Below are 21,021 nucleotides of genomic sequence, written 5' to 3'. Positions count from 1 at the left end.
ATATAGATATATATATACACATATATATACATACACATATACTGTATATGTATGTATATATATACATATACACATATATACATATATACACTAGCAGAACACCCGTGCTACGCAGCGGAGAAGTAGTGTGTTAAAGAAGTTATGAAAAAGTAAAGGAAAAATTAAAAAAATAACGTAACATGATTGACAATGTAATTGTTTTGTCATTGTTATGAGTGTTGCTGGCATATATATATATATATATATATATATATATATATATATATATATATATATATATATATATATATATATATATATACACACACACACACACACACACATACATATATACACAATGAAATTAACAACAGATGCACTAGAGGGGCAACAATGAGATGACCCCCAAAACAGGAATGGTTTAACAGGTGGAGGCCACTGACATTTTCCCTCCTCATCTTTTCTGACTGTTTCTTCACTAGTTTTGCATTTGGCTACAGTCAGTGTCACTACTGGTAGCATGAGGCGATACCTGGACCCTACAGAGGTTGCACAGGTAATCCAACTTCTCCAGGATGGCACATCAATACGTGTCATTGCCAGAAGGTTTGCTGTGTCTCCCTGCACAAACTCAAGGGCATGGAGGAGATTCTAGGAGACAAGCAGTTACTCTAGGAGAGCTGGAGAGGGCCAAAGAAGGTCCATAACTCATCAGCAGGACCAGTATCTGCTACTTTGGGCAAGGAGGAACAGGATGAGCACTGCCAGAGCCCTACAAAATGACCTCCAGCAGGCCACTGGTGTGAATGTCTCTGACCAAACAACCAGAAAGACTTCATGAGGGTGACCCAAGGGCCCCATGTCCTCTAATGGGACCTGAGCTCACTGCCCAGCAGCATGCAGCTCGATTGGCATTTGCCATAGAATACCAGAATTGGCAGATGCACCACTGGTGCCCTGTGCTTTTTACAGATGAGAGCAGGTTCATCCTAAGCACGTGACAGAAGTGAAAGGGTCTGGAGAAGCCATGGAGAACATTATGCTGCCTGTAACATCATTCAGCATGAGCAGTTTGGTGGTGGGTTAATGATTGTCTGGGGAGGCATATCCATGGCGTATCCAATAGAACACCTCTGGGACATTATGTTTTGGTCCATCCAATGCCACCAGGTTGCACCTCAGACTGTCCAGGAGCTCAGTGATGTCCTGGTCCAGATCTGGGAGGAGATCCCCCACAACACCATCTGTCATCTCATTAGAAGCATGCACTGTTGTTGTCAGGCATGTATACAAGAACACAGGGGCCATACAAAGTGCTGCGTACAATTTTGAGTTGCTGCAATTAAATTTTGGCAAAATGGACTAGCCTGCCACATAATTTTTTCACTCGGATTTTTGGGGCATCTTTGAATTCAGGGCTCTGTAGGTTGATCATTTTCATTTCCATCAAACGATGTGGCATCCTTTCGTTCCTAACACATTACCCAGTCTATATCAGTATAGATATCCACGAGGATTTCTTTTTCCAATTGAGATCTGATGTGTTTTCAAAGTGTTCCTTTAATTTTTTTGAGCAGCTTATACACACACACACACATATTATATATATATATATATATATATATATATATATATATATATATATATATATATATATATATATATATACATACACACACACACACATATACAAACCGGATTCCAAAAAAGTTGGGACACTAAACAAATTTTGAATAAAAACTGAATACAATGATGTGGAGATGGCAAATGTCACTATTTTATTTGTAATAGAACGTAGAAAAATATGTTGATTCAAAATTTCACGGTGTCAACAAATCCCAAAAAAGTTGGGACAAGTAGCAATAAGAGGCTGGAAAAAGTAAATTTGAGCATAACGAAGAGCTGGAAGACCAATTAACACTAATTAGGCCAATCTGTGGTGTGTTTAGACAGAATGGAAAGAGAAAGCCCAGAAGGACGTATTGATTCACACACATAGAAGATCAAATACAAAACAAAGCATTTAACGTGCTACTTTAAGTTACGATGAAATCTGAGAAACTAGTAAATTAAATGATTTTAAGATGAAGTTTATGATGTTCTACTTTTCTGACAAAATAAACTACATGATTAAAGTGGAAATTTCGAGATTAAAGATGACATTTTCCCCACTGTATGCCTATATTTTTTCTCTGTACCCAAATAAGCTTTCATATGACACTCAGACGGTGGGCTACAACTTGCCTTTTCACAGCGACTTTGATATGTGACAATTTTTTTTTTTCAGGCACTGTGTGACTTTGTGAACTTGAACTTTCCAGTTTCTCCAACACGCTATGTCACTCAATCAACTTCCTTTTGTTGTTTATACCACTGTTTAAACCATCAAATAGTACGTTTTTCTTTGCCTCCACTTGGCATTTGCTGAAATTCTTCTATTTTCCCCTGTGCTTTTGCCATTGCCTTTTCACAGCTTAAGGGCTATTTAAATTGATTTGCACATTCAAAGAGTCGTAATTCTAGGAGTAGATGGGGCAGGACAGCAGGTGCACGCTGACTGGGATTTATGGAGCGGAAGAACGTGGAAGTTGGCATTTGCACAAATTTATGCATCTGGATTTTTTTGTGCGTAAGCACATTTCCGCTTTTGTGCTTATGCCATGTTATAGTGTGAATTCTACGCATGGCATTATGCATAAAACCCAAGGAGTGTCCAAATGAACCATCTGGTACATTCTTAAAAAGAACACACTGGTGAAGTCAGCATCATAATAAGGTCTGGAAAACCGCCGAAGACAACTGTTCTGGATGATTGCAGAATTCTGTACTTGGTGAAGAAACACCTCTTCACAACATTTAGCCAAACCTAGAACCCTCTCTGGGAGGTAGACCTATCATTGCCACAGTCTACAATCAAGAGAATACGTCATGAAAGTAAAGACGAAGTGTTTACCGCAAGGAACAAACCATTGGTAAACCTCAAGCATAGGAAGGACACATTAGACTTTGCCAGAAAGTACAATAAACAAGCAGCAAATGAACAGACCTGCAGTAAAGGCCTGGCAAAGCATCACTGGAGTGGAAACCCAGCACTTTCCAGACTTTCAATTAAATATTGAAAATGATTATATTTGTGATTGTTAGTTTGTCCAGATACTTTTGAGACCCTGGAAATAGGGGTTTTGCAGAAAAATGTCTGTCACTCCTAAAAGGCTCATGCGATATTTTTAGTAAAACCTGTTAAATTAAAGCTGAAAGTCTACATTTCAATCAAATAATGATTGCCATCCATCCATCCTCTTCCGCTTATCCGGGGTCGGGTCGCAGCAGCTTAAGCAGAGAGGCCCAGACTTCCCTCTCCCCAGCCACTTCTTCCAGCTCTTCCGGGAGAATCCCAAGGCGTTCCCAGGCCAGCCGGGAGACATAGTCCCTCCAGCGTGTCCTGGGTCTTTCCCGGGGCCTCCTCCCGCTTGGACGTGCCCGAAACACCTCACCAGGGAGGCGTCCAGAAGGCATCCTGATCAGATTCTTGAGCCACCTCATCTGACTCCTCTTGATGCGGAAGAGTAGTGGCTCTACTCGGAGCCCCTCCCGGATGACTGAGCTCCTCGCCCTATCTTTAAGGGAAAGCCCAGACACCCTGCTGAGGAAACTCATTTCAGCCGCTTGTATTCGCAATCTCGTTCTTTCTGTCACTACCCATAGCTCATGACCATAGGCGAGGGTAGGAACGTAGATCAACTGGTAAATTGAGAGCTTTGCCTTACGGCTCAGCTCTTTTTTCACCATGACAGACCAATGCAGAGCCCGCATCACTGTGGATGCCGCACTGATCCGCCTGTCGATCTCACGGTCCATTCTTCCCTCACTCGTGAACAAGACCCTGAGATACTTGAACTCCTCCACTTGGGGCAGGATCTCTCCCCCAACCCTGAGAGGGCACTCCACCCTTTTCCGGATGAGGAACATGGTCTCGGATTTGGAGGTGCTGATTCTCATCCCAGCTGCTTCACACTCAGCTGCAAACCGTTCCAGAGAGAGCTGAAGATCTTTGCCTGATGAAGCAAACAGGACAACATCATCTGCAAAAAGCAGTGACCCAATCCTGAGTCCACCAAACCGGACCCCTTCAACACCCTGGCTGCGCCTAGAAATTCTGTCCATAAAAGTTATGAACAGAATCGGTGACAAAGGGCAGCCCTGGCAGAGTCCAACTCTCACTGGAAACGGGCTCGACTTACTGCCGGCAATGCGGAGCAAGCACTGACACCGGTTGTACAGGACCGAACAGCTCTTATCAGGGGTCCAGTACCCCATACTCCCGAGCACCCCACAGGATTCCCGAGGGACACGGTCGAACACCTTTCCAAGTCCACAAAACACATGTAGACTGGTTGGGCAAACTCCCATGCACCCTCAGGATTCTGCTAAGGGTGTAGAGCTGGTCCACTGTTCGCGACCAGGACGAAAACCACACTGTTCCTCCTGAATCCGAGGTTCGACTATCCGACGGACCCTCCTCTCCAGAACCCCCGAATAGACTTTTCCAGGGAGGCTGAGGAGTGTGATCCCTCTATAGTTGGAACACACCCTCCGGTCCCCCTTTTTAAAGAGGGGACCACCACCCCGTCTGCCAATCCAGAGGCACTGTCCCGATGTCCATGCGATGTTGCAGAGGCGTGTCAACCAAGACAGTCCTACAACATCCAGAGCCTTAAGGAACTCGGTATCTCATCCACCCCGGGGCCCTGCCACCAAGGAGTTTTTTGACCACCTCAGTGACTTCAGTCCCAGAGATGGGAGAGCCCACCTCAGAGTCCCCAGGCTCTGCTTCCTCATTGGAAGGCATGTTAGTGGGATTGAGGAGGTCTTCGAAGTACTCCTCCACCGACCCACAACGCCCAGTCAGGTCAGCAGCGCACCATCCCCACCATATACGGTGTTGACACTGCACTGCTTCCCCCTCCTGAGACACCGGACGGTGGACCAGAAATCTCCTTGAAGTCGTCCGAAAGTCGTTCTCCATGGCTTCTCCGAACTCCTCCCATGCCCGAGTTTTTGCCTCAGCAGCCACCAAAGCCGCATTCTGCTTGGCCTGCCGGTACCTATCAGCTGCCTCCAGAGACCCACAGGACAAAAAGGTCTTATAGGACTCCTCCTTCAGCTCGACCTCATCCCTCACCGCCGGTGTCCAACAACGGGTTCGGGGACTGCCGCCACGACAGGCACCACAACAATAGAGGCATGGAACATGGCCCATTCGGACTCAATGTCCCCCACCTCCCTCGGGACGTGGTCGAAGTTCTGCCGAGGTGGGAGTTGAAGCTACTTCTGACAGGGGACTCTGCCAGCCGCTCCCAGCAGACCCTCACAACACGCTTGGGCCTACCAGGTCTGACCGCATCTTCCCCACCATCGAAGCCAACTCACCACCAGGTGGTGATCAGTTGACAGCTCGCCCCTCTCTTCACCCGAAAGTGTCCAAGACATATGGCCAAGTCCGGCTAAACGACCACAAAGTCGATCGACCTGAGGCCTAGGGTGTCCTGGTGCCAAGTGCACATATGAACACCCTTATGCTTGAACATGGTGTTCGTTATGGACAATCCGTGACGAGCACAGAAGTCCAATAACAAAACACCGCTCGGGTTCAGATCGGGGGGGCCATTCCTCCCAATCACGCCTTCCAGGTCTCAATGTCATTACCCACGTGAGCATTGAAGTCTCCCAGCAAAACGAGGAAGTCCCCAGAAGGTATGACCTCTAGCACCCTCCAGAGACTCCAAAAGGGTGGATACTCCAAACTGCTGTGCGGCGCATACGCACAAACAACAGTCAGGACCCTTCCCCCCCACCCGAAGGGAGGCCACCCTCTCATCAACCGGGTAAACCCCAATGCACAGGCTCCGAGTCGGGGGGCAATAAGTATGCCCACACCTGCTCAGCGCCTCTCACCGGGGGCAACTCCAGAGTGGTAGAGAGTCCAGCCCCTCTCAAGGAGATTGGTTCCAGAGTCCAAGCTGTGCGTCGAGGTGAGTCCGACTATATCTAGCCAGAACCTCTCGACCTCGCACACTAGCTCAGGCTCCTTCCCCTTCAGAGAGGTGACATTCCACGTCCCAAGAGCCAGTTTCTGTAGCCGAGGATCAGACCGCCAAGGTCCCGCCCGCCACCACCCAACTCACACTGCACCCAACCTCCTTGGCCCCTCCCATAGATGGTGAGCCCATGAGGAGGACGACCCACATTACCTCTTCGGGCTGTGCCCGAGCGAGCCCCATGGGTGCAGGCCCGGCCACCAGGTGCTCGCCATCGAGCCCCACCTCCAGGCCTGGCTCCAGAGGGGGGCCCCAGTGACCAGTGTCCGGGCAAGTGAAAAACGTTGTCCAGAGTTTTTGCTCATCATTGGAGGTTTATTGAACAACTCTTTGTCTCATCCCTCACCTAGGACCAGTTTGCCTTGGGTGGCCCAACCAGGGGCATAAAGCCCCGGACAACATAGCTCCTAGAATCATTGGGAAATAATGATTGTTTCATTTCAAACAGAGAGCCAAAATTATGAAAATTGTGTCACTTTTTAAAATACTTATGGATGTAACTGTATAATAAAAGAATTACCTTTCTAAATTTGTACAAAATACTGACTCAAGTGGATAAATAAAGGATCAAGACGCTTGAAATTTCAACTTTTACTCAATTCAGTTGTCTCTAAAATCGAAGCTCATAGATTAGTGTACTTCTAATGTACTACTTTCACAGTATAAAATTACAAAAATCCAGTTCACAAAACAAGTATTTCAATAAAAAAAACTAAAGACCAACTTGATAATATATATATTTTTTTCTCTCTCACAGATTAGCACAGTAATGTGTAAACCTAATTAAAAAGCAAAGATGGCATTAAGTACAGCCATTCAGATTAACCTTTGCACTGTGTTTTCCCCTTTCCTCAGTTTCTAAATTATAATTAGAGAATAATACACAAAACATAATTTTATAGTACAGGCATTTATAAGTAGCATTCAGTGCACTGGGCTTTTTGAGAAAGTTTTGTGAAAACACAGTACGTTTTACTTAAGAGATTTCTTTAAAGCAAATGTAATTTAAGTATTTTCCCTGCACTATCCAACTACATTTTGCATTGTTACATAGTGTGAAGAGCAAGAAAAACAGAAGTGGAGAGATTATCTTTGCATCAGAGTAAACAAACTAGAGTGTACCTTTTTCTTATAGTGTCATTTTTTCATTATAGTAACATTTTAATGTAATAAAACTTTTTTGTTTAAATCTAATTAAAAATAAAACGTAATACAAAACTACATATGATTAAAATTAGAACTGAAAGAAAATGGACCTGGTATATTACAAAACTATATATTAAACATGTCTGAAGTCAAAGTAACTTTGTCCTAATATTAAAACTAGAACAGTAAGATGAAAAATCTTCATCTGCACATTTCTGCTTTGTCTTTTTCACATAACGGTAGACATGGTCCAGTACTGAGACATGCTTCTTGCAGTGCTAGGCATTTAGGTAGCTTATTGATGCTTAACTTTATCCATACTTAAAGCACTTTTTAAAAAGAATACCAAGTGAAAAATAAAATAAACTCTTATACCGAATCAGGATCTCTCTGTTGCTCAAGGAATGCAGAAAATTCCACCAGTCTAAGTTTTGTTGTCCCAATTGAACGACCTTGCCATGCAGGAACAGATGGTGCTGGTGCTGTTGCAGATTCATAACCTGTTTTTTATTTTAAATAAGAAAGCAATTATTAGTTGTGAAGTTGTCTTTAGACTAGAATGCAGAAAACAGTTTTGAAGGACAGTTAAACAATTTAGAAATAAAAAAAATCTTCTGTATTTAAAATTAAATTACCAGAAATAACCAGTTAAGATCCAATGCTATCGATCTAATTAGTATCTCTAAAAGGGCTTATACTAAAGTTGTGGGTATCTAGTCTACTGTATGTGGTTTCTTGTTCTTCACTTCTTGCATGTTCAAGGAAGTCTCAACAAATCCTGCTAAATTTTACATAGTTCAGTTTAATTAAGAAATAAATATAGTTTTCGGGAACAGAAAGTGACAAAACACAAATAATACAAGTGTAGAAACATTTTTTTCAGTCAAGCAGATTGGTCAGCAAATTAAACAGAAAACAAAAGGCTGTAGTTTTAAACCTGACCATTGGATTTCTACTTAGCACTAAGCGGGAACTTTTTGTCAGTTCAAAGGTTAACTGAAATATCTATTATACTTTAATCATGTAACTTAAAGTACAGAAAGGCTACATTGGCCATCAGACAACATAATTTCTACATTTTTTTGTTCTGAAAAAATTTCCAACTTTAAGGCAAATCTCAATAGCTTAGATAACATATTCCAGGTTTGTTTTCATCTCTTTGCCTTTCTTTCCAATCTTTGCCATTACCAAAACTATGAATTTTACTACTTTTAATAAACCAAAAGAATGCATTTAGTGCACACCAGTTGACAAAGTCTATTAATTTCTTCTGATCTTTTTAATTAGATTGTTTAATTTTTCCCCTTGTTAATTAGTCTGATGCATATAACAGGGCAGGTAAGAACTAAACTGGTATTAATTATACCTGTGATGGTTATCAAAGGGTAGCTTACTAAAATGTTAAAGGAAGAAATTTACTGTACTGATTCAACTCATGCCCAAAAGTAGCATTTTGAAGCTTTAACACAGGAAGGCAAAACAATACTATGAAATTTCTGAATAAGAAATATATTGTATTAGCAAGAACTACTGTATTCCAACTAATAAAAAACAGAAAAATAAAAATGTAAAGCAGAGCTGCAATGGCTTTATGGGAACAGGAGAGCCTTTAAATGTTTTAATTAATCCTAAAAATTCAAACGGGTCATCAATTTGAAAATAAATAACAAAAGCTTAATGTTGCTGTTTTAACAGAAGGGGAAAAAAAATGACAAAAAAACCTACAGTAGACTTCGCAGATATGCTAGCAAGCTCTTAAGATTTTATGTACTACTCTTACTTTGTAATAGAAAATTTAAGTATTGTCATTCCTGGCAATCATTTCCCTGAATTTTCACATAATGGTTCAAATTAATTTTGATCTGTTGTTGGACATTGGTATTTGGCCCAGCCACCTTCATGTCCTACCCAAAACTGAGGCGAGTCTCTCATATTACTAAATTATGAACATGATAATACAAGAACTAATATTCATACAACCAAAATACTTTTGCCTGATCCATTTTCTCAAACAAAGCAATAACATATTTTATAACAACAGCTACATTTGGTAGAAGAAAAATGACTGAATACATAAAATACTTACAAAGCCTATACATACTCAAAACTCACCTGAAAGAGATGTTGTCACTTCTGGCTGAACTGGATATGTTTGCTGAGCAAATGGCTTAATACTATACAAACCAAACACAAACATAATTAACAATTTTAGAATTAAAGAGTAACAACTAAATAAGCATATTATTGTAAAGAATGAGTACAAAGCTGAACTAACCAAATTTAATGATGATTTATAAAATTAAAAATGCTTACTTAAGATTATAAAAACAGTACTCTAATGTTTTATATACAGTATTACTGTACCATATATAGATTAGAAAATAGTACGCTATTTGAAATATTATCGTACCATATTTACAGTATATTATGATGTACAATGAAATAATCACTTGTTCATCGTTGGCATTCATATATTGAAGTAAATCATTAAACCTTAGTCTGTTTCAAATGTTGCAGACAGTCATGTGAAAAAGTGAATACACCCCATTAAATGTTTTTTCTTTGTTACACGTATGTGGAAATATCAAGATTTGATTATCATTTACAAGATCATAAGATAAAGCTAGTGTGAATGAAAGTAAAAAAAAAAAAAAGAAAATCTACTTTAGGATAATTTATTTATTGAAAAATAAACAGATGCACTTTTTCCACAGAAAAAGTGCCAATGCCTCAAATAATGTCAATGTCAATTTATTTATATAACACATTTAAAACAACATAGTAATGCTGCGGCCAAAGTGCTTTACAATAATGGAATAAAAGAAAAAACAAAAACAAAAAAGACAATAAAACATAAATAGTAATAACATATATGAACATAAAATAAGATACATAATAAATAGAAATAATGTTATATAATCACAAAGAGGAATCCATCAGTATTACTGAAGGTCACGGAATGCAAGTGAATAGAAACAAGTCTTTAATCTTGTTTTGAACAGTTCAATTGTAGATGACTCCTTTATATGTTGAGGTAAACAGTTCCACAGGCGAGGGGCAGCAGCTGCAAAGGCCCTGTCCCCTTTGGTTTTACACTTGGTACGAGGGACAACCAGAGACAACTGAAAAGAAGATCTAAGCACTCTGGATGGCTGGTGTAAACACACAATTCAGATAAATAGGCATGAGCAAGCCCATGTAAAGATTTAAAAACTAGCAGCAAGATTTTAAAATCAATTCGAAAACTGACAGGCAGCCAGTGTAAAGAAGCTAAAATAGGAGAAACAGAGTCATACTTTCTTGCCCCAACCAGAAAGCGAGCGGCAGCATTTTGGACCAGCTGTAACCTGTGAATCAGAGATTTGTTAATCCCAGAATACAGCGAGTTGCAGTAATCGAGGCGAGAAAAAATAAAAGCATGAGTAGCTTTCTCAAGATATTTAGGAGATAAAAAAGGCTTTATCTTACCTAACAGACCAAGTTGGAAAAAGCAACTCTTGACTACAGAATTTACTTGTTTCTCAAAAGAGAGGTTACTATCAAAGATAACACCAAGATTGCGGACTTGAGGTTTGGAAAAAACAGAGAAAGAGCCGAGAAGTCCAAGACCAATTTGGGTTTTAGCTGATGGACCCACTATAAGCACCTCCATTTTATTTTGATTTAGATCAAGAAAACTATTAGCCATCCAGGATCTTAGTTCAGACAGACAGTTGTGGAGTTGATTTGTTGCAGATGGGAATATAAACCTGAGTATCATCAGCATAGCAGTGAAAAGAAATGTTAAATTTCCTAAAAATCGCTCCAATAGGGTGAAGGTATATAGAGAATAAAATAGGACCCAAAATAGATCCCTGAGGAACACCATATTTAAGAGGAGCAGTAGATGAAAAAGAGGAATTTAAAGTCAATGAAAAGTGTCTACCAGTTAAATATGACCTGAACCAGTTAAGAGCTGCATCAGCAATATTTCATGGTCAATGGTGTCAAAGGCAGCGGCAGGTCAAGGAGGACAAGGACTGCCGTGTCACCTGAGTTAGTAATAAGAGAGATGTCGTTGAACACTTTCAGGAGTGCCGTTTCAACACCATGATAACGCCTAAAACCAGATTGGTAGATCTCAAATAAATTATTGGAGTTAAGGTGATTGACCAATTGATTATAAATAATTCTTTTTAGAATTTTAGTCAGAAATGGCAGTTGGGAAATTGGACGAAAATTGGCTAAAACTCCAGGATCTAATTCTGCCTTTTTTAGATGGGAATGGACTGCAGCATGTTTAAAAAATGAAGGCACAACCCCCGAACTAATAGAATAATTTATAATCGCTAGTAAGGATGGGTCCAGCACATCAAAGGCTTCCACTAAGAGACGGTACAATATCGAGGGGGCTGGAAGCTGGTTTAAGGGTGTCAATTGTTCTTTTTAAGCACTGAAAGTGAGACTTGATCAAAGGAATCTAGAACAATGTCATGATTAACAGTAGGAAGTTTATATTCAGTTTGAACAATGCCACAGTGGATAGTATCAATTTTGCTGACAAAGAATGATAGAAACTACTCACATGAATGAACAGTGCTATTTAATCCCATCACAGAATGAGAGTGAATGGCCGCATTAATTGAATTAAATAAAACCCTAGGATTCTTTGAATGACGGGATACTAAATCGGCAAAGAAGTCTTGTTTCAATTTCTTAACTTCAGCCTGGAAATTGAAAAGTCCTGAAAATCTGTTTAGAGATAGTCAGTCCATCTTTTTTCCAACGCCGTTTAGCAGTTCGACAGGCGCGGCACGGCGCAGTGATCGCGTAGTTTCATTTAGCCAGGGAGCAGGTCTTACCTTATTACTGCGTATCTTGGGCGAAGCAATTGCGTCTAAAACTGTTTTACAGGAGGAATTAAATTTTACGACAGAATCATCAATATCATTATTTTGGTCATGCATATAAAGACTAGAGAAAATAGCTTTAAAATCTGATATAATAAAAGAATTTAAAAAGTGCGAGCAGCGTGGGGGACAGCTATTAGTCGGGACATCAACAGTAATATTCAGATCCATCATTATAGAAAAGTGATCAGTGAAAGAAACATCACATAAATTAATATTATTCACTGAAATATCACAAGTAAGAACAAGATCAAGGGTGTGACCGAGAGAGTGAGTTGGCGTATTAATATGTTGTATAAAATCAAAAGAGCCTAATAGTGATATAAAGTCATTGACCAAAGGTTTCGATTTACAACAAACGTGAATGTTGAAATCACCAACAATAAATATTTTATCACGGGAGAGGGTGATATCAACCGGGAGATCAGAGAATTCAGAAATGAAAGTATTATTAATTACAGAAGGTCTATAAACTACGGCAAACAGCAGAGAAGGGGAGCTGCACACTTCGAAAAGTTGAAGTTCAAAGCTTCTAAATGGACCCCTTGTAAGGCTCCGACACAAGAACATACTTTTAAAAACAGTGGCAATGCACCACAACAAGTCAAACGAGGAGAGTTTAAAAATGAATAACCTGATGGAACCAAGTCAGTGAAACATGAGGAGTCACCTTTTACAATCCAAGTCTCAGTGATGAAGAAGAAATCCAGATTATTTGATGTAATAAAGTCTTGCAGAATAAAAGTTTTATTAGACACTGATCTCACGTTCAGGAGAGCAGCCTTGAAAGAAGTAGAAGAGCCTGTTGCAGTATGAGCACGGGTGAGCCTGCGGAGATTAGCAGTGTTTACTACTCGATTGCAGACCGAGGAAAAGAAATGCTGTCTTGAAATGGAGAAATTAAATTTGGTGTCCAGCGCCCATGAACCACTGATGGAGTCCTGGGCAGGAGAAGATGGGTCATAGACGACTCGCAGGCATCGGGAATCAAAGCTCTGGGAAGGGAGTCGGCATTGTTTAACATAAGATAGCTAGTATTGCCTTTTTTGGCAAAAACCTCAAGGTGTTTCCTATAACTGTCAATCAATCTCTGAAATCAACTGGGAAAAAGATTTTTCCAGTCTTCCATGCACAGCCTGTTTCAAATCCTTTCACAGCATCTCGATGGAATTCAGTTCCAGGCTTTGACTTGGCAACTACAGAGCCCACCATATCTTCTTTTTCAGCCATATATTTACTGGTATTTTTAGAGTCATTTCCAATCTTCTCAAGTTATCCACAATCACCCACTGACACACTGAAGAATTCATAGCGGGTGCTATGATGGTGAGGTGCCCAAGCCCCGATACTGCAAAGCAGTCCTGAATCATAACATTTCCACCACCATGCTTTACAATTGGAGTCAGATTCTTCTGGTTAAATGCGGCCTTTGGTTTTTGTCAACCATGTCTTCTGGTGTGGTGGCCAAGTAACTCTTTACCCCATTTGTCTAGAACACATTGTTCTAGATATTCTGGACTTCGCCTACATGTTCAACGGCAAAAATCACTCTTGCTTTGATGTTCTTTCTGGACAACAAAGTTTTCCTCCTGAAGAACTACCTGTTGGTCCTGTGCATCTTGTTTTCGGTTCTCAGGCTGAACTTGCTTGGGTGGCCAGGCCTGGACAAGAGAGCAGTTATTTGAAATCTGCTCTACAAGTGCATGATCTTCCGGATCGTGAAATGGTTGATCTCCAAATAGTTTGGAGATCTTTTAAAATCCCGTCCAGATTCATAATCATCTATAACCTTTCTGAAGGCCTCCGAGAGCTCTTTAACCCTAGGCATAGTGATAACAAAAAATTCAATAGCAAACCAAAGTAAATGTCTGAGGTTCAAATAAGATAGGTTCTTCTGAGCTCATCCCAAATGATGTTCTAATCATTTGCACCTGGATTCTAATTTAGGTATTTGATAAATGTAAGGTTGTGCTTTCTTTTTCCACACATGAAACTTACATGTATATTAAAATTATAGAATGGCCTACAAAATGTCAATCCGCAACACATCACAAAAGTGATGTCAGCCTGCCATACAATGGGAAAATGAAAACATAAGTAACATGGCTGTTTGTTATGTAATCCTTCTAAAAGGTAAAAAAAAGTGTTTCTTTAACTAAATACAATAAAACAATTGGATAAGTCCTTGACCTCAATTAAAAGTTTTGATGTTAATTAAATATTCCAATTTAGTTATGTAACAATTATACATATTGCAGCTTTATAAGAAATACAAAAATGAAAAATTGGTAACTAAATAAAAGTTAATTTCAGATATCAGGATATGATTTATAAATAAAGAAAAAACATTTGATGGCTGTTTCACAATTTTAGATTTTTTAAATGGGAAAGGTTGTCATTAAAGGTTATGAAAATAGTATATAGATAGGGCAAGATGTTTATAATGGGAGAAAAGTTTGCTGTACATTAATACTGTCTTACAAGCAACATTTTTATGATAGCCTCATTCACTATGATTTTAAATATATTACAAATGAAGATAGCTGCTAAAGGTACTTTATTTTTCTGTATTTGATACTGGTTTAAAATCAGTCCAGTAAAGTAAATAAGATGTGCTCAATTGAATGAATACAGTTTTTTAAAAAAAGGTAAAGTCAACAATATGACAATGTTTATCAGATAACGACAAGATAATAGTTAAAAGTACATACTCTTGTGAGGATCCAGGTTGTCCTGTTGATATCATGCCAGGCCAAAACTTTGGGGGGAGGGAAAAGCAAAGTTAACAAAAAATAAAACAAATCCAATTTAGGCAGTTTCATAGTGTACGTTTAATAAAATAATATAGGAATCTGTTTTCAAGTTATATCTGACCAGTGCTGAATGTAAAGTCAAATCAAATGTATCTTATGCCGCCTTAGGCTCTGTTGTGCTCAAAAAGTTTTGGACTAAGTAAACATAGATATTTTTAAGAAACAGTCCCCATATGAATAAACTGTTTCAAATATGATAAAAAAAAGTTACCATTTGTATTTTGAGGTCATAGTTCAGTGCTCAAGGATACATAATTGAGACCATTATTTAAATGACATTGTCTCACACAGAAACAATTTTTTCCCCCCAACATAAGACTTATTTACTCAATGTTTCCCCCCAAATACCTCAGAATAGTCAATTTCCTTTGACTTTCTAATGTCTTTAAAAAATGTTCTCTCTCTTGAATTATAGCACTTATAACACTTAAGTGTTTCTTTAAGTCATTCTTTAGCAAAATTTCAGAGGGTGATAGTTTAGAATCAAGTTGAATGACTTTATTGTCATGCTATCCATGCACGGTATTGCAGCATAAAGTGGCACGAAATAATGTTCCCTAGGACAAGTGAAAGACAGTTAAAGAACAATGCTACAGTATAAATGGAAAAAAATGGGTAACTAAATAAATATTAATGATTTGATATAGTGATAAATAATGACATTTAATAATAATAAAAACAATCAATTGTAGTGTTATTTAAACTGGTTTAAATTTCCTCTCCTTAGTTTGTGTTTCCAGCCTTTCCATCTCTACCTCCTACTTCACCCACTCCATGGCATGTTCAGGTTATAGACATAATTTTTCAAGAAGTTTCTGCCAAGTTTGAATCTAAAACATATCTCTGGTAGCAAGTCTGGAGTGGTGGGAGTAGTGCTCATTGGCAAGCGCCATATACCTGGGTGACCTGTGTAGGTAAGCCAAGGATGAGTATTGGGTGAAATGCAAATTAGGTGGTGGACAAGAGTGGGAAGGATCCAGACATTTTAGAAACATTAGAAAAACTGTAACAAGAACAGGCCATTCAGCCCAACAAGCTTGGTCATCCTATTCACCTAGACTCTTCAAAATAACATCAAGGTCCCTAAAGGTCTGCTTGTAACCGCACTACTTGGTAATTTATTCCATGTGTCCATGGCTCAAACTTAACTATCCTACTGATTATATTCTTGTCCATATTATTTATGTACATTAAAATAACAGAGGCCCTAGCACGAATACCTGAGGGAAACCAATGTTAACATTACCAAATTCTGAAAAAGTTCCCCTCAGCATTACACCCCTTTCGTCCTGCATTTGAGGCAATTTTGTACCCACCTATGGACTGTACTCTGAATTCCCACTTCTTTCAGACTGATAACTAACCTTTAATGTGGTACTTTAACCCTTCTGAAAATCAAGATAAATTATCATATACAATTCCTCTTATTGTATGCTTTTGTTGCTTCCTCACTGAATTCGTGCATATTAGTGAAACACAACCATTCTTATCGAACCCATGTTGAGTATCTATATATATAATTCACTAAGGCAAGACAACCATGGAAAGCACGTCGGAAGGGGCGTGGATTCACTAAGCCACCAACAAGTGAGACACCTATGCGCGCAGGAAGGAGCCACGCCCACCAACTCCAAGACCATTGGATACGACGACAACTCGCAGAGCCACGCCCACCAAATCACACGCGAAAGCACTTTGAGCTACTGTTTGTATGAAAATGTGCTATATAAATAAATGTTGTTGTTGGCACAGAAAAAATGGCGTCATTTATATTCGTCTGTCGTAGAGGCAACATGCAGCTCCAACCCACGCTGACTGTTCATGGAGGCATGTTTCTCGCGGAGGTGAATCGCCATATGCAGCGAGTAAAATGGTTTGCGAGGGGTATCCCATGGGATCCTTAAAACATTCCTTCACAACTGAGGTTAAAACACAATGAAGTGAGCAGTCTTTAAAAACCGAGTTTTCAGGTTACGACGCACGACCACGTGCACCATAGCACACTGTTTTACACACTACAAACAGCAATTCGCTTCCGTGACAAACATGCGTCTCCTTAGATGCTCCTGCACTTTGTACACACCCACCTCGCTACCTGTGCCTCTGTTTCATTACCGTCTCACCTGCTTCACCAATGCAGATCCTGCAACAGTCGAGACGCTCTCTCAGCAGCTGACCTTCTCTGTGCCTGACCGGTTCACACAGAGGCACCACACGACCAGGCGGTGTGTGTGCTTCGAGAACGAGGTGGACGCGGCAGGACTATCTAAGAAGAGGCATGTTTGTCACGGATGTAAATCGCTGTATGCAGCGTGTAAAACTTTTTCCGAAGGGTTTCTAATGGTCTTAGACTCGGTGGCCGGGTCTCTGTCAGTTGCTCTTGCGACCGGGCACATGACCAGGAAGTGTGTATGCTTCGAGTGCGAGGGTGGACGCGACAGGACCATCTAAGAAAAATCATGTCGCGGCTGTGAATCGCTGAATGCAGTGGGTAAAACAGTTTGTTTGTCGCAGATGTGAATCGTTGTATGCGGCGTGTAGAGCAGTTTGCGAGGGGTATTCCATGGTCTTACAGTTGGTGGGCGAGTCTGTTAGTTGCTCTTACGAGCAGGCACATGACCAGGCAGTGTGTGTGCTTCGAGAGCGTGGGTGGACGCGACACTACATACAGCAATTCGCTTCCGTGACAAACATGCGTCTTCTTAGATGCTCCTGCACTTTGTACACACCCACCTCGCTACCTGTGCCTCTGTTTCATTACCGTCTCACCTGCTTCACCAATGCAGGCCCTGCAACAGTTGAGACGCTCTCTCAGCAGCTGACCTTCTCTGTGCCTGACCGGTTCACACAGAGGCACCACACGACCAAGCGGTGTGTGTGCTTCGAGAACGAGGGTGGACGCGGCAGGACTATCTAAGAAGAGGCATGTTTGTCACGGATGTAAATCGCTGTATGCAGCGTGTAAAACATTTTCCGAGGGGTTTCCCATGGTCTTAGACTCGGTGGCCGGGTCTCTGTCAGTTGCTCTTGCGACCGGGCACATGACAAGGCAGTGTGTATGCTTTGAGTGCGAGGGTGGACGTGACAGGACCATCTAAGAAAAATCATGTCGCGGCTGTAAATCGCTGAATGCAGTGTGTAAAACAGTTTGCTTGTCGCAGATGTGAATCGTTGTATGCGGCGTGTAGAGCAGTTTACGAGGGGTATTCCATGGTCTTACAGTTGGTGGGCGAGTCTCTGTTAGTTGCTCTTACGAGCGGGCACATGACCAGGCAGTGAGTGTGCTTCGAGAGCGTGCGTGGACGTGACAGCACCATCTAAGAAGATTCATATTTGTCGCGAATGTGAATCGCTGTATGCAGTGTGTAAAACGCTGTATTGTATGTTGCCCTCTCCAGAGTTTTCATTCACCTACAGTCGTATACACAATGAAGTAAGCCATAGCAAACTGTTTTACATGCTACATACAGCAATTTGCTTCCACGACAAACATGCATCTTCTTAGATTCTTAGATTGCTTACAACCCCCTCCCACTTCGCTACTACCGTGGTCGGGTGTTTCGGAAAGGCAGCCAAAACCGCACAGAGCAATGAAAAGTCTACGTGAGTCACAGGTGCATCTGGACTGTGCAAAGACAATGACTCAAGTGACGAGTTGGAGTTGGGCACATGAGCAGGCAGTGCATACTGGACGAGAAATCAGCAGACTAGCATGATGGAGGGAGCGGGGTGGATGTCCTTTTCTCTTCCCGTTCCACCCTCCGCGCCTGAGCGCCGCACGGACAATTGTGTGTTGGTTTGTTCCGTGCATTGTTACAATGTTGCTTTTCTTGCCGATTTATTACATTACCAATTTTTCAAATGTTAATTTTCTTCTTGTGCTTAAAAATCATTAAAAAAACGGGCCGATTATGCGGCGTATGGTACGCTGCGGGTTGGCTAGTTTGCTAATACTTTTGTTCTCTTAAGTTGTTCCTCAATAATTTCTTTTATTAATTTACCTGTGCTGTATGTTAAACTTATTGGCCAATAGTTACTTACATCAGCCCAATTGCTCTTAATAAAGCAGGATAATATTTGCTACCCTGTCGTATTTAGAAATTATACCAGTGGGAAGAGATTTTCGAATAATATGTGATAAATGGGCGCAGCTGCCTCGCAGTTAGGAGACCTGGGTTCGCTTCCTGGGTCCTCCCTGCATGGAGTTTGCATGTTTTTCCCGTGTCTGCATGGGTTTCCTCCGGTTTCCTCCCACAGTCCAAAGACATGCAGGTTAGGTGCACTGGCGGTTCTAAATTGTCCCTAGTGTGTGTGGGTGTTTGTGGGTGTGGGTGAGTGTGTGCAGGCCCTGCGGTGGACTGGCGCTCCGCCCAGGGTTTGTTTCCTGCCTTGGCTGGGATTGGCTCCAGCAGACCTCCGTAACCCTGTAGTTAGGATATAACGGGTTGGAGGATAGATGGATGGATGTATATATATTCTCTAAGTTCCATAAGCTCTTGAGGATAAATGTTATCTGGGTCCAGGGGCCTCATGTATAAACACCTTGCATAGAATTCATACTAAAACATGGCGTACTGAATAAAGTTGGAATGTACATAACCACAAAAAAAAAAACAGATGCATAAAACAGTGCGTAAGCAAAGTTCTACCCACTTTCTTTTTATAAATCTCGATCAATGTGAATTTTAACATACATGCACGAGCCTACAGTCCCCTCCGAATTATGCCTATTTCAATATGCAAATCAATATAAACAGCTACTTCCTTTCAGTGTGTTGTTAAAAGAAAATAGCAAAAGCATGTGTAAAAAAAAAAAAAAAAATTCAGCAAAAGCAAAATGAAGGTACTTCTCGGTGAAGTTGAGGCAAAAAAAACCTTACTATTTTGTGGCTTAAGCAGTGGTATAAACAACAAAAGGAAATTTATGGAGTGGCACAGCATGGCGGAGGTGCTCAAAAGTTATATTAAAAAAAAAACAAAAACAAAAACAAAACAAAAGGAAAAAGAAGTGGTCAGACATTAAAGTCAATGTGAAAAGTGTAGAGTTGCAGCTCACTATCTGAATGTCACGACCACTGAAGGAGGCAGCGGAATTCCGGGGCTAACACTGTCTGAGCGGCGAGCTACTGCAATTACAAGCGACACACATGTACATCTTGCCACAATATTAATGAGACATATTTTCGCATAACAAAGTTTTCACATTAATAGAGTGGAAATGCTCTCTATTTACATAAGCAAACTCATTCTCTGAAGGTGCCTTTATAGCAATGTGCATGCAGTCGATTGCTCTTGGAAAACTAGATGTTGCTGCGCATTGCACTTTGATGTTTGCTTGTTTAACCAAAGTGTAAGGAAATGTTATATATCTAGATGAAGAGCAGATAATACCATCCCATACAGCTGGCATGGCGCGACTCAGTGATGACTGAGAAACACCTGATCGGTCAGCCAGTTCCTCAAAGTCTGTATTCATAAAGCTGGCTACAGTTCAGCACACCGCTCCGAGAGAATAGCTCTTAGAAACCTAAATCGACTTAGAAGCCACTCATCATCATGGGACAAAAAAAAAAAACAAAAAAAAAACAGTAAGATCTCTTTTAACATTTTATTAGAATCAAACAACAATCTATATAAGCATGTAAAGTTTAACAAAACTAGTTTTGGAATTAATCAACCCCCACCCATGAGAAAGAGAGCTAGGCCAGCAGAGCAAAACGTTAACAACAGTAAAAATATGTAAATAAATAAATGGATAAAAATGAACAGAATAAAAAAAAAAGAGGGGAGAGAATCCACTTCCTCAATTTAAGTGCTTATTCTGATATTGATTAGATCCTGCCAAGTTTTGAAAAAGTTTTGTACAGATCCTCCAAGTGAGAATTTGATTTTATTCAATTTTAGATAATATAGAACATCAGTTACCCTTTGTTTAACAGTTTCTAATTTGAAGGTAATGAAAAAAAATGTGTTACTGGAAAGTTACATTTGGAGTGAAATTGTTCATAGGATGCGAATACGATGTCTTTGTAGAGATCTCTAAGTGATTTAACCCCAAATGTTTTCCAGACATTAAAAACTGTACGAGAACCACCT

At 40.4% G+C, this 21,021-nt stretch overlaps 1 protein-coding gene across 10 annotated transcripts in view; it reads right to left on the bottom strand.

The window, feature by feature from the left end:
- The window catches only part of tead1b (TEA domain family member 1b), a 171,036-nt gene that overhangs the window by 18,336 nt on the left and 131,679 nt on the right, over positions 1-21,021 (bottom strand). For all 10 annotated transcript variants that reach the window (XM_039750034.1, XM_039750027.1, XM_039750056.1 and 7 more), the window contains 3 exons: positions 14,824-14,870; positions 9,336-9,397; positions 7,599-7,723 (listed from right to left, as the gene is read on the bottom strand). In XM_039750034.1, the coding sequence (XP_039605968.1) occupies positions 7,599-7,723; positions 9,336-9,397; positions 14,824-14,870 (234 nt within the window). The remainder of the gene's footprint in view (positions 1-7,598; positions 7,724-9,335; positions 9,398-14,823; positions 14,871-21,021) is intronic.

This window comes from Polypterus senegalus, chromosome 1 (genome assembly GCF_016835505.1).
Source record: "Polypterus senegalus isolate Bchr_013 chromosome 1, ASM1683550v1, whole genome shotgun sequence".
Lineage (NCBI taxonomy): Eukaryota > Metazoa > Chordata > Cladistia > Polypteriformes > Polypteridae > Polypterus > Polypterus senegalus.
The sequence above is the reverse complement of the archived record's forward strand: the minus strand, read 5'-3'. Positions and strand labels throughout refer to the sequence as shown.